Source organism: Rhinoderma darwinii, chromosome 3 (assembly GCF_050947455.1).
Source record: "Rhinoderma darwinii isolate aRhiDar2 chromosome 3, aRhiDar2.hap1, whole genome shotgun sequence".
Classification (NCBI taxonomy): Eukaryota; Metazoa; Chordata; class Amphibia; order Anura; family Rhinodermatidae; genus Rhinoderma; species Rhinoderma darwinii.
The window spans coordinates 416,556,181-416,571,369 of NC_134689.1; the positions used below are offsets into that span (position 1 = coordinate 416,556,181).

The 15,189-nt window shown below is 41.7% G+C and overlaps 1 protein-coding gene across 1 annotated transcript; it reads left to right on the top strand.

Annotated features, from left to right (window-relative positions):
- The first annotated feature begins 6,391 nt into the window (after positions 1-6,391).
- LOC142750571 (extracellular calcium-sensing receptor-like) lies at positions 6,392-14,573 on the top strand. Its single transcript, XM_075859568.1, has 5 exons — positions 6,392-6,652; positions 7,778-8,611; positions 10,407-10,634; positions 10,723-10,846; positions 13,660-14,573. The coding sequence occupies exons 1-5, from the start codon at positions 6,398-6,400 to the stop codon at positions 14,571-14,573; spliced, it is 2,355 nt and encodes a 784-aa protein (XP_075715683.1). The 5' UTR covers positions 6,392-6,397.
- Positions 14,574-15,189: the final 616 nt, after the last annotated feature.

A 15,189-nucleotide genomic window follows, 5' to 3' on the forward strand; every position in this document is an offset into this window, starting at 1 on the left:
ATTAGCAGAAATATTACAGGATGGGTCAATGATACTTTGCCGGGACTCCACGGTGTCCTCTGTTTCAAATGACCTGGACAGGGCATCGGCCCTCACATTTTTGTCAGCGGGACAGTAGTGGAGCACAAATCGGAACTGGGTGAAAAACAGCGACCAGGCTTGACGGGAGTTCAGCCATTGGGCCGACTGGAGATAGGTGAGGTTCTTGTGGTCGTTATATATCAGGATAGGGTGAGCTGCGCCCTCTAGCAGATGTATCCACTCATCCAGAGCCAATTTGATGGCCAGTAACTCCCGATCCCCAATAGGGTAATTGCGCTCTGCGGGAGAAAAAAGTTTAGAGTAATAGCCAAATACCACTGCTTTCCCTTTGGAACCTCTCTGTAACAGAAGTGCACCTGCACCAAATAAGGAATCGTCCACATCCAACGAAAACTGTCGAGACACGTCAGGACAATGGAGGGTTGAGGCTGACGTAAAGGCTATTAAGGTTCTTAAGGCTATTGGATGCAGATTCTGCCACTGGAGTCCACACCTTGGCCTTCATACCTTTTTTGGTGATGTTAGAGATCGGGCCGTCAGTGAAGAGAAGTTTGGTATAAACTGCCAGCAGAAGTTGGCAAATCCCAAAAATTGCTGTATGGACCACAAGCCTTGAGGACGTGACCATTCAAGTATGGACTTTACTTTCTCAGGATTCATCTTGAGGCCTTGGTCCGAGATGATGTAGCCCAGGAAGGACAGAGAATATTTTTCAAAGACGTGGCATACGGACGATTCTCCCTTAATCGCAGCAGAACTTGACGGACATGCCTCCGATCAGTCGTCGGATCTGGAGAGAAAATCAAAATATCATCGAGATAGACCACAACACAGACATAGAGGAGATCTCGGAAGATATCATTAACAAATTCTTGTAAGACCGCGGGAGCGTTACATTGACCGAAGGGCATTACCAGGTTTTCATAGTGCCCGTCTCGAGTGTTACATGCCATCTTGAATTCGTCACCCTGGCGTATCCGGATCAAATTATAAGCCACACGCAAGTCTAGTTTAAGAAAAATCTTGGCTCTTTGTATGCGGTCAAATAGTTCGGAAGTTAGTGGCAACGTATATTTGTTCTTGACCGTGATTTGATTGAGACCATGGTAGTCAATGCAAGGTCGAAGAGATCCGTCTTTTTTCTTGACAAAGAATAACCCAGCCCAGGTCAGGGAGGAGCATTGTTGTATGAAACCCCTCTCCAGATTCTCCTTGACATAGGCTGACATGGACTGAGTCTCTGAGAAGGAGAGAGGGTATACCCATCCACGGGGAGCGGACACATTTGGAACCAGTTCAATGGCACAGTCATAAGGCCAGTGTGGGGGAAGCATCTCAGCCTCCTTCTTGCTGAAGACAAACTGCGAGAAATGAGGAGGTAATCCTGCCAATGACTGAGGTAGAGGAGACTGGACAAGATTTATCTGTAACAGACAGCGGTTGAGACATTTGGAGCCCCATTGGAGAACCTCTCTGGAATTCCAGTCCTGGACTGTGGCATGTAGTCGGAGCCAAGGCAGGCCCAATAGGACAGGATTGACAACTTTAGGCAAAACAAGAAACAAAATCAGTTCAGTATGGAAGGCTCCAACTTGGAGCTTCAGCGACTTGGTTTCAGATATGATCGGGTTGGGCAGAGGCAGTCCATTCACCGAGGTAACAGCCAAAGACTTCTCCAGACGGACTGTGGGCAACTGGAGAAGATCCACTAGGTCTTTTTGGATGAAGTTTGCCACGGACCCTGAGTCCAGATAGGCAGAGACCTGGTGCGTCTTTTTGCCGGATACTATGGTCACGGGGATGGACAGATTAGAAGATAATTTTTTATTCGGCCCCGTTCCGCCTAGGGTTGTCTCTCCAACCAATCCTAGGCATTGGAGTTTTTTGGCTTCTAGGGACACAAACGCACAACATAGCCTATGAGGCCGCAATACAGACAAAGTCCCAAAGTGCGTCTGCATTGTTACTCCTGGGCTGACAATTTGAGCCGGTCCACCTGCATAGGCTCCTCTGGTGGAACAACTTGTGAGGGCAACAGAGATTGCTGGAAAGTAGGAGCCAGCCTGGGGAATCTTCTCTCCCGACGAACCTCTTGGGATCGCTCCTGGATCCTCATGTCAATTCGGGTTGCAAGAAGAATGTAGTCATCCAGGGTAGGTGGCAGATCACGCGCAGCAAGCTTGCCTTTAATCTCGGAAGACAGTCCCTGCCAGAATGAAGTCACCAAGGCCTCGTTGCTCCAGGACAGCTCTGCCGCCAGGGTGCGGTACTGAATGGCGTAACTCGCCCACAGAGATGACTTCCTGGCGAGCAATCAGCAGAGATGCAGCTGCTGACGAGATTCGTCCAGGTTCCTCAAACACCGTTTGAAAAGTCTGTAGGAAACACTGGAAGTCACGGGTCTCTGGTCTCTGACGTTCCCAGATAGGATTCCCCCATGCTAGGGCCTTGCCAGTAATAAGAGAGATGATGAAGGCGATCCTTGCGCTATCGGAAGGGAATGCTCTGGCATGTAGACTGAAGTGGATCTGGCGCTAGTTCATAAGTCCCCCCGCAGGAACTCGCTGTCACGGAGCGGGTTAGTGGACCCACTAGGCCGTACCGCCGCAGTGGGGAGGCAGCTGGCAAAACAACAGGACACCCCAGAAATACAATGTCCCGCACAAGGGTACCTGAATAGTCCAGATGGTGGCTGCAGCTCTGGCATAGATGAGATGGGTGCAGCAGATGGCGCCAAACGTGGCGAATGACACAGGAGCCTCAAGTTGCGCCAGGCGTGGCGGATTCCTCCGGACGTGGCAGATGACACAGGACGTGGCAGATGACACAGGACGTGGCAGATGACACAGGACGTGACAGATTCCTCTGGACGTGGCAGATGACACAGGACGTGGCAGATTCCTCTTATAGCCCAGGGTACTCACGGGTCAAAGGTCATTCAAGATGTCCGGTGCGCGCGCTGCCCCTTTAAGAGCGGGGACGGCGGAGGTGAGTGGATGCAAGCGCTGGCGTCTCCTGAGGAGGAGGCTGTGGCCAGCGCTTGCCGACTCGTGGCTGCGGCTGTCAGCAGGAGGCTGGAGCTGACAGCCCGCAGCCGCGGACATTACACTCGCGTCTCCGTCGTAACGATGAGGTAGTGGCTGCGAGAATCGGGAGTTGGCACCAGTACTGACAGGAGGTGTAGCAGGAGGAACAGCCGGAGCAACAGGAACAGGTATGCCTGCTTTGCTTGTGACGTTGTCAAGGTCTTGGGTTGAGAAGTAAGTTAGAACGACGGTCTGTGGCTGTGGACGTTACAAAGCGTAGTCAAACAATATGGGTCAAATACTATATAAACAGTGAGCAGTATTAAGCAGGATATAAGCAAAGAAGAGGGCCTATGCCACTATAACTGCCACCAGACAAAGGCCACATGGTTCCTGTAACACCCAGGGAAAGAATAAACTGGAGGGCAATATTCACCTATAGGACCCACCTTTGCCAGGACTGTGGTTTGGGTTGAGGTACAGTAGTCTGTTGGCCCCAGGACTGTGGTGTCCTAAGCTAGTCCAGTATTTAATTTCCTGGAAAAGCGTCTAGCAGAGGTGGAACCAAAGATGCATTGGAGGTACAGTTACTGGAGGCCATGACAACAGAAAGTCATCATAGGAACGTACTGTACTGGAGAGGGTAGAACAATGAACAGGGAATTTTGTAGTGTAGGCAAGCAGGTCAGGGGTCAGGTAATCGAGGTCAGGCAGAACCATGGAACAAATATAAAAACAAGTCTGCAGGACAAAGGTCAGGGAATGGAGGTCAGGCAGGATCAACATGCAATACTGTGGAACAGACATAAGGGTAGTCGAACAATTCATGGGTCGGTTAACAGATCAAGTAGAATTAGGAAGTAGAGTCTGAAGGGTAGTCAGGTAGTCAGCAAACGCAAGCCAAGTATCAAGTGCCTTCAAATAGGGTGTATTTGATTTTGGCCCAATTTCATTCTTTTTGACCCTCAACAGAAATTTGATTAGTCGTATAAGTTTTTTTCCAGTTGAACCTGAGTATTTTTTATGACATTATCAAAATCACAGCCAACAAACATTCAGAAATGTAAGTTCAATTTATGTTTTTAAACTATTACATTTTCCATCCATCTAGTGAGAATTGCGAGATTATGTACAATTAAAATCTCTGCCCCAGAGGTTAAAGCAGCCAATTAAACATACCTCTCGAATATATATATATTGCTCCTCACACAGGGCTGGTGACAGTCCATGACCTACAAACCCAGGCCTGAACTCATTGCTTACAGGTAAGATGAACAGAAGGTTAGTGAGGAATGTTTCATTATATGTTTTTTAATACTTTAATATTTATTGAAGAAATATTTTTTCTTTTTAAAACAAACACGATTAAAAATTTGTGTTTTGAATACAAAATAGACATAAAGTATAATTATATATATAAAAAAATACATGTTTTTGCACACAGGAAATACATATTCACACATTGAAGAGTTTGTATATAAGGAAGCCATAGGTATAACTAGGCTGTACAATAAATACAGAATACTCAACATAATTTAGTTCACTTTTTTTATTTTAATTTAGCTATTAACCTACATACCTATCTCATATCCTATCTATCCATCGATCAAATATTTACATATTTCATATAATCTATATAACTATTATCTACCTATGCAAATATTTAATTTTGGTTATTTATTTATAAATTATTATATGAATAAGAAACATTATATTTTATAAGGATTTCCAAAATAATTCCAAGTCAATGCTAATCCAAAACATATTTATATATTTTATGTACATTCTGAATTTGTGGTTAGGATATATTACATAATAATAATAATAATAATAATAATAATATAAATATAATAATAATAACAATAGCTGTAAATATATAAATTGCAAGTTTTTAAGTCTACTTAGAGCTCATCAATATGGAAGTTACAAGAAGAAGCGGATAATTGAATCTAGGAAACTTCTATTACAATTCTAGTCAGTTACCCATAAAAGACATCTCTCTGATCACTGTTTTTCAATAGATGATAGATAGATAGACAGACAGACAGACAGACAGACGGACGGACGGATGGACGGACGGGCGAATAGATAGATAGATAGATAGATGGACAGACGGACGGACGAATAGATAGATAGATAGATAGATAGATAGATAGATAGATAGATAGATAGATAGATAGATAGATAGATAGATAGATAGATAGATAAATAGATAGATATGAGATAGATAGATAGATAGATAGATAGATAGATAGATAGATAGATAGATAGATAGATAAATAGATAGATATGAGATAGATAGATAGATAGATAGATAGATAGATAGATAGATAGATAGATAGATAGATAGATAGATAGATAGATAGATAGATATGAGATAGATAGATAGATAGATAGATAGATAGATAGATAGATAGATAGATAGATAGATAGATATGAGAGATAGAGATGAGATAGATAGATAGATAGATAGATAGATAGATAGATAGATAGATAGATAGATAGATAGATAGATAGATAGATAGATGATAGATAGATAGATATGAGATAGATAGATAGATAGATAGATAGATAGATAGATAGATAGATAGATAGATAGATAGATAGATAGATAGATAGATAGATAGATAGATAGATAGATAGATAGATTATATGTAAAACTGATATATACTAACAGTAACAATACGTTAATGTTAAGTCCTCAATCTTGACCTTTTCAGATACGGACCCATTTCTGAGGCCATGTTGCTGGGGTTAAATATTTTCAACCTCTTGTCTTTGGTTTCATTTGGACATTCTATTCCATGTAGTCTACGTGACAAACAAGAACAGGCATTTGTACGGAACGGTGATCTTATTATTGGAGGACATTTCCCAATACACACATCCTACAAGCATCCAGTGTACTTATTTACAGAGAAGGACAATAATATTACCTGCGATTCGTGAGTCTTTTTCATACGTTCTTTCTATCTATCTATCTTTCTATCTATCTATCTATCTATCTATCTATCTATCTATCTATCTATCTATCTATCTATCTATCTATCTATCTATCTATCTATCTATCTATCTATCTATCTATCTATCTATCCATCATCTATCTATCTATCTATCTATCTATCTATCTATCTATCTATCTATCTATCTATCTATCTATCTATCTATCTATCTATCTATCTATCTATCTATCTAATATATTTCTCTTATTATTCTGTAATATATTATCCGTCTGTCTATCTATAATAATTTGTTAGGGTACAGAACATGTCAATGTTTTCCTCTTGTCTTGCAGATACAGCACTGTATCCTACACTTATCTTCAAGCAATGATTTATGCCATTGAGGAGATAAACAGCAATGACCTCCTTCTCCCTAACATCACGCTAGGTTTTCAATTGTTTGATACCTGTTTACACATGTCCCGTGCTCTCTGGGAGACATTTATTTCCTTAACAGGAGCCGACAAGTCCATTCCAAACTATCAGTGTGACGAGAAGGTGCCTCTTGCCACCATTGGAGACCCATTATCACTTCTCTCCATAGCAATGGCTTCAATATTGGGTGTCTACAGGTATCCGCAGGTGTGGACCACATGTAAAACAAATAACAATCCTTATTCTGTCATCCATGCGTTAAATGTGGTGTTATGTTGGGTGGAAGGGTAAAAGTTTCCAGAAGTCCGACCACCCATTATATAGGTTCCATGGACAAATCATTAAATTCCCTGCTCGAATTGTCCTTCATTTTTTGTTTCTACTTTTTGGGAAAATGTGTCCATTTATCTAAATAATACATTTATGGTGATAACTTCAGTTGACGTTTCGACTGGTGTTCAGAAACACAACATGGTTCAGTAGTGACATTATTCCTAAATCAATATTGTCATGACCACGGGCAGACTAACCACTTTGGCATTCAGGTAATGTCCAAGGGCTCACAGCAAAAGCAGTCCCAACATCCTTTGGTCAGATTCCGCACTTGTTAAAAAATATAACACATTCTGGTTAAATACATTGGGGCAAGGGAAAATTGAAACCGTAAGTAACCAAGTTCTATCTTATTTTAAAAAGCTCAATCTTCTCCAGTGTATGAAACTGGCTTAAAGTGGTTTCCACGTTTAGAAAAATATGGCTCCTTTGTTCCAAAAAACATTCCACAGGTTGTGTGTTAGTTCAACCCATTTACTTCAACGGAGCTTAGCTTCATACCAGACACAACCCACGGACAGGTGTGGCCCCGTGTCCTGAAGAAAGCAGCCATGTTTTTCTAATTCTGGGCAACGGCATAAGAAATACAGTCCTTTGTTCCCATGACCTTCATTGGTCATGAGCTGAGACCATCCTTAGTCCATTTCTGGCTAGGACTCACCTATGCTAAACAGGATTTGCTGCACATCACTGGATCCTCGAGCTAAACCTATTGTGTGGTCATGAATTACAAAAATATGTGTTATAGCTGAAAATCCTATCCTCATCTAGAAAAAAATGTTGAGATCATGGTTGTCAATAAAAAATGTACACTTTAATGGGGCACTATTTATTTTTACCAAAGTTTCTCAGAAACACATGACTAGGATTTACAACTGAAGAGGACAACTCAAAGAATGACTTTATTTTAGGGGGAAATGGCCTTTAAATTATCTGGTAGTTTTGTTTTTCTAAATTCTGAATAAGATTGGGCTAATTTTTGTACTATTTCTGTTCCAGGTCAGCTATGCCGCATCTATAAATTCACTAAGTGATCGTTCGTTATACCCGTCATTTTTTCGTACTGTTCCCAGTGATGATAAACAGTCACAGGCCTTGGCCAAATTGGTCTTCTTCATGGGCTGGAAGTGGGTTGGGTTGCTGTCTCTCAATAATGACTATGGAATTCTGGGATCACAAATCCTCAAAGACAAACTGCAGAAATTGGGTGTGTGCATCGCTTACCATGAGACATTTGGACAAGGGACTTCTTTTGCAAAACTCCAGGCCATAGCAAACATTATAGTACAGTCCTCGGCAAAGGTTATCATATTGTTCTCCAGAGACCCTCAGATAAACCCGCTGATGGAATTGCTTCTTGAGAGAAAGGATGTGGAGAGAGTCTGGCTCGCCAGTAATGGCTGGTCAAACTCACCGTTGTTGTCCATAGCAAGATACAGTCGTTTATTGATGGGAACAATTGGCTTTATATTACATGAAGTAGATATGCTAGGGTTTAAAGAATTTCTACTGGGACTTCATCTATCTGCCTTACTCCCTCAAGATATATTCATAGAGAAATTCTGGGAGTTAGTTCTAGACTGCAGCTGGCCAAATAGTCCTTCTAGTGGAGATAATAAGACACGGTGGTGCACAGGAGAGGAAAAACTCCAATCATACATGAACAGCAAGTATGTCTATAATTTCAATGACTTCAGGATTCCATATACAGTATATAATGCAGTATACTCAGTAGCTCATGCCATCCATAATCTAATCTTCCCCTGTGCTCTGGACCAGAAATCCACCACACATGAAAAATGTGGAGACCTGGCCAACATAAAGCCATGGCAGGTACAGTATCTTTTCAGGACGTATGCTAATGTGTTAAATAATGTTTTTATCTGTGTTCATCATAGTTCAGAGGTAAGGGACTGTGTGCATTTATGGTGAACATACAAGGTGACGCCTCGGTGACATTCTGTGTTGGTGGAACATCTGCATATGATTGTCTACTAATGCAATACTTGTATGCAGATGGCCCATATCCTTCCAAGGGCATGGCTGGCTAAAAATACAGTACAATTCTTACAAATTCTGTGTGTGATATCTCAACTATTTGATCATGGCTAGCCGAAATAAGACAATATTTACATAAAAAGAGGTCTCAAAAAAGAAACCATTGATCCTTTGAAAACTAGTTTGGAGCGTTCCCGGAAGTTACAGTTACAACAACTACTGTAGGGATAGGGTAGTTATAGAGATTCCCGAGAAGGCAACATTTTTTCAAGGAGCTTCCCCAAGGTAAGTAGTTTGGGCAGTTACAAGTTACTTTGGGGCCTATGACCTCAAGGCCAATATATAATAGATTTAATCCAAAGTATCTCACAATATCCCTTGCTACTAATAAGTCCTCTTCACCACTGGGCGCCACTGCACACAACATCCTTGAGCTGGCTGGGTTCAGGACACTGTGTGCGGTGGGTTGCACCTGAAAGTAAGGAGTGGTAAATACATCTTGCATTATAATTTGCCTAGTGTCTTACCAGGTTTAAGATAGGAACTGGGGTGGAACAAGCTCTCTTGGTCCCCAAGGCAGGGGTTTAAGAATATGTCCTTCCTCACCCTGTAGTTCAGCTTGATAGTTGTCAGATAGACTATCATAATTTAGTTACCTCCTGTCCTCGCCTTCTCCCCCACAAATCCCTGCCTTCTTATTTATAACACATACTCCCCATTCCTCTCTACGAATATCTCCTCCACACATATACAATCCCAAAACAGGGCTAACTAGCCCTCTAAACATGTATCTGAAGTAGGGTCCTCCTAGCATTTTTATTTTTTTAAATCATTATCTGTTTCTACTCGAAAGGCATATTGTATGCCCACCTACCCTGCTTTCCCCTTGTCGTGGCCTTTGGTAGGAATGTAGAAGTCTTAAAAGATGATTAGAGAGTTTGCTAAGTGATCTCTCACTTCTGATGATTGGGGCTGCCATCAGGGCAATATAGAAAGCAGTGTTGTCATGGGCCTGGCAAATAGAAGGCTTGCCTGCCAGTTCACCAACAAAAGTAGCTACATAACCAGATTAACCAGACGGCACTAGGTGAAGCTGACTGAATAAGCTCTGTAGCTCTCTTGGATAAGAGATGGAAAATGCCAACAGCAGTCAAAGGGAGAAAGAACTTTACGGAGACGTACAGAGCCCAGACAATCCAATTGCATGGGACCCTGAAATTTCATGATAGTGGCACTGCTGATGATTCACTAAGGAAATAGAAGCCACAATATACTGTATTCTCAAAAGTATATGTGCCATTTTTTCCTTAGAGCCAGTATATCTCTACTCACAGAAGAATTTTTTGTAATGTCCTATTTTTAAGGAGTCTATCTCTTAGGGCCCATTCAATGTCCACACATGACGTATAATTGTTTTGCTTCCTGAATGTTCTTCACTTTTTCTTTATTGGCTATCAAGCTTTATAGTGTCTATATCTATGTGTACTTCATGCTTTATGTTACATTTATAATTTATGTATTTGTTATATTTTTGAGGACGAGCATGAGTGGAATTTCACCCATGGAATTAATTCTTGTATGCTCTAGTCTTAATAACAGGACACAGATATGGAACATTTTGACTTTCTAGGTTTTCCACCACCTGAAGCGAGTCTATCTCAAAAATAGAATGGGAGAAGAGATATTTTTTGATGCCAATGGAAATCCACCAACGGACTATGACATATTAAACTGGCACAGGAACTCAGATGGTGCTATTAAACTTGTAACAATCGGACGGTACAATTTACGTGAAACAAAAGAAAATGAGTTGAGCATCAATATCACAGCCATCAGATGGATCACTGGTGGCAAAGAGGTACAATGTCATACCTACAGAAAAGGACAACACAAAGCCGAACACCATAACCTCATAATCTCACATAGTATTTTCTTACTATCTCTAGGTCCCTAGCTCAGTATGCAGTGAAAGCTGCTCTCCCGGATTTCGGAAAGCTGCTCGAGAAGGACAACACATGTGCTGCTATGACTGTGTTCCATGTTCAGAGGGTGAAATATCTAATCAAACAGGTACATCTGGATACATAGTCCTCGCCAATGTTCTAATCTGATGTCCCTAATGAACTAAAGCAAACCGACAAACAAACTATTACTAAGCTGTTAGCCCTGAAGTTAAAACCCTCGGGTACCCCTCTTGTAGAGACCAGAGCCATGCTTTTTAATGTTTCTGAATTAATTACCCCAAAGCTTTGTATATAAAATTGCTCAACAGCTACAGTGAAGGAAATAAGTATTTGATCCCTTGCTGATTTTGTAAGTTTGCCCACTATCAAAGTCATGAACAGTCTAGAATTTTTAAGCTAGGTTCATTTTACCAGTGAGAGATAGATTATATAAACCCCCCCCCCCCCCAGAAAATCACATAGTCAAAATTATATATATTTATTTGCATTGTGCACAGAGAAATAAGTATTTGATCCCCTACCAACCATTAAGAGTTCAGCCTCCTCCAGACCAGTTGCACGCTCCAAATCAACTTGGTGCCTGCATTAAGGACCGCTGTCTTACATGGTCACCTGTATAAAAGACTCCTGTACACAGACTCCATGAATCAGTCTGACTCTAACCTTTACAACATGGGCAAGACCAAAGAGCTTTCTAAGGATGTCAGGGACAAGATCATAGACCTGCACAAGGCTGGAATGGGCTACAAAACCATAAGTAAGATGCTGGGTGAGAAGGAGACAACTGTTGGTGCAATAGTAAGAAAATGGAAGACATACAAAATGACTGTCAATCGACATCGATCTGGGGCTCCATGCAAAATCTCACCTCGTGGGGTATTCTTGATCCTGAGGAAGGTGAGAGCTCAGCCAAAAACTACACGGGGGGAACTTGTTAATGATCTCAAGGCAGCTGGGACCACAGTCACCAAGAAAACCATTGGTAACATATTACACCGTAATGGATTAAAATCCTGCAGTGCCCGCAAGGTCCCCCTGCTCAAGAAGGCACATGTACAGGCCCGTCTGAAGTTTGCAAATGAACATCTGGATGATTCTGAGAGTGATTGGGAGAAGGTGCTGTGGTCAGATGAAACTACAAATGAGCTCTTTGGCATTAACTCAACTCGCCGTGTTTGGAGGAAGAAAAATACTGCCTATGACCCAAAGAACACCGTCCCCACTGTCAAGCATGGAGGTGGAAACATTATGTTTTGGGGGTGTTTCTCTGCTAAGGGCACAGGACTACTTCACCGCATCAATGGGAGAATTGATGGAGCCATGTACCGTCAAATCCTGAGTGAGAACCTCCTTCCCTCCACCAGGACATTAAAAATGGCTCGTGGCTGGGTCTTCCAGCATGACAATGACCCGAAACATACAGCCAAGGCAACAAAGGAGTGGCTCAAAAAGAAGCACATTAAGGTCATGGAGTGGCCTAGCCCGTCTCCAGACCTTAATCCTTTCGAAAACTTATGGAGGGAGCTGAAGATCTGAGTTGCCAAGCGACAGCCTCAAAATCTTAATGATTTACAGATGATCTGCAAATTAGGAGTGGGTCAAAATTTCATCTAACATGTGTGCAAACCTCATCATCAACTACAAAAAACTTCTGACTGCTGTGCCTGCCAACAAGGGTTTTGCCACCAATTATTAAGTCTTGTTTGCCAAAGGGATAAAATACTTATTTCTCTGTGCACAATGCAAGTAAATATATATAATTTTGACTATGTGATTTTCTGTTTTTTTTTTTTTTATATATAATCTATCTCTCACTGGTAAAATTAACCTAGCCTAAAAATTCTAGACTGTTCATGTCTTTGACAGTGGGCAAACTTACAAAATCAGCAAGGGATCAAATACTTATTTCCTTCACTGTATATGTGAGGCTATTAATGCTGCACTAATATTACTAACTGATTCTGTTGCCCTGATTCCTCTTTAGAGTTTGGGTCTGTAGAGTATTTGCTTACGAACCCCATATAACTTATCTACATAAGACGTAAGTCCACCATTGCTGAGAATTGCCTCACAAACTTTAATATTCTGTCGTCTAGAGCTCATGTTTGGACTGGCTACAAACGACTACGTTCTCAGCCTGTGCTTCTAGTCGGATGCTGACTAACTTTCAAAATTTCAACGTCATATTGCATACATCAGCAAGAGTGTACTTATGAGATCACAAAGGGAGACATAAATATGTGGTGTCGTGTGAAGGCCTTGCCAAATTTTTACGCACCACCGTAGCTCTATAGCAGCCAGAGCCAATCCTAGCACCACTAAATCTTTCCCTATTGAAGAATCAGTCACCTTCATCCCAAAGTAAAGCCACTTATTTTGCATCTTTGCTCTGCCACTTACAACGCCTCCATTACAGAGCCAACCAGAGGGTCCCGATAACGAAGCCACCCTAGAATAGTGATCTTATAAGAAAGTTGGCCTAAAACAGTTCCTTCATAACAAAGAAACCATTCAGCAGTGCCCCCATAACAAATTGAGCTTGCTATAATGCCCACATAACAGAAGCCTGCGGTAAAAGTAGAAGATAAATAAAGAAATCAGCTTGGCCTGGGACTACCACACTAGTTCTGTGACTTATACACACTAAAGAATATGTACCAGAGGTTGAGAAATTATGGTCTAGAGCAGTGATCTCCAACCTGTGGCAAAACAACTACTCCCAGCATGCCCTGGCCACCATAGGCACAGAGTATATGGGCAGACTAGATAGACAAACACACCATTTTATTCTATGTTTCAAGTACATATTAAATCTAAGAAAAGAAAATGTAAAACTACTGTTTTGTAAAATGAAATGAGCAGGTCTATTGAAAAAATTTTTATATCATAAATCCCCCAAATTTATATTTTGCCTTTTAGATTCGAGCAACTGTTTTCCATGTGCTGTTGAGAGATGGCCCAATAATAATAAAACCATGTGCCTTCCTAAAGACATAGAGTTTCTATCGTACTGGGAACCACTTGGAGTCATTTTAACTTCCACTGTTGTCTTCTGCACCTTCACCTCCCTTGGTGTCTTGTGTTTGTTTGTCAAACACAGAGAAACCGCCATTGTCAAAGCCAATAACAGTGATCTCTCCTATTGCCTCCTCGTCTCGCTGTTCTTGAGTTTCCTCTGCTCTCTACTTTTTATTGGAGAACCTAAAAGAATAACTTGTCTCTTCCGTCAAGCAGCTTTCGGAGTCATCTTTGTTGTTTGTGTTTCATGCATATTCGCTAAAACTCTGATGGTTATTATAGCTTTCCGAGCAACCAAACCTGGAAGCAATATGAGGAAATGGTTAGGACCAAAAGTTCCTGCTGTAGTCATTGTGATCTGTACCTGTATACAGGTTTCTATCTGTGTGTCCTGGATTCCGTTTTGCCCTCCATTCCCAGAGAAGAACTTTAAGACAAAAGCTGGAGTCATCATCTTTCAGTGCAATGAATGTTCAGACGTCTTATTGTGGTCCATGCTCGGGTATATGGCATTTCTTGCCGGTGTCAGTTTCATAGTTGCATTTCTGGCCAGGAACTTACCAGACAGTTTTAACGAGGCCAAGTGGATCACTTTTTCCATGGTGATATTCTTAAGTGTCTGGATCTCTTTTGTCCCAGCCTATCTCAGCACTCAGGGAAAGTTCATGGTGGCTGTTGAAGTGTTTGGAATCATTTCCTCTAGTGCTGGGATCTTAAGTTGCTTTTTTTTCCCCAAATGCTATATTATATTATTAAGACCTGATCTCAACACTCGTCAGAGCCTCCTGGCTAAAGCCACCACCCAGAATACCTAGATTTTATAGAATCTTTCAAAATAAACATACAATAGATTTTAAATATATTGACCATAGAAGATTAGTCATCTATGATTTGGGAGACATTCCCTGTTTCAACCCACACCCTCTGCTGGAAAAGTTTTTGACACAACTAAGGTCCAATCCTTAAGGGGGTTTTCAGGGACTTAAACATTGATGGCCTATCCTTAGCATACGCATCAGTGTTTGATCTGTGAGTCCAACCCCTGGGAACACCGTCGATCAGCACAAAGAAAGGGCCGTGGTGCTAGGGATATGCCATCAGCGTTTGATCTATGAGTCCTACCCATTGGACCACCGCTGATCAGCACTATGAAGGGGCCACGGTGCTCAGGATATGTTCTCAGTGTCTGATCCATGAGCCTTCGATTACCGTCAATCAGTACAATGAAGGGGCCACGGTGCTCCAGCATGCTTCGCTGCCCCTTCATTGTTTTCAGAGCCACAGGGCAATACATACGAGTTGGACTATGTCTGTTACTGCAGCTCATTCCCTTTCATTTGAATGGGACTGAACTGCAGTACCAGACACAGATGCCCGTATTTACATGCCTCTGCCTCTGTAAACAATGAAGGGGATGCCTTGGTTGCTGGA

Coding starts and splice junctions, on each gene's coding strand:
- LOC142750571 (XM_075859568.1), top strand. CDS start 6,398: ATGATTTATGCCATTGAGGAGATAAACAGCAATGACCTCCTTCTCCCT. Junction 8,612..10,406: donor CCAACATAAAGCCATGGCAG/GTACAGTATCTT, acceptor TTGACTTTCTAG/GTTTTCCACCACCTGAAGCG. Junction 10,847..13,659: donor TGAAATATCTAATCAAACAG/GTACATCTGGAT, acceptor TTTGCCTTTTAG/ATTCGAGCAACTGTTTTCCA.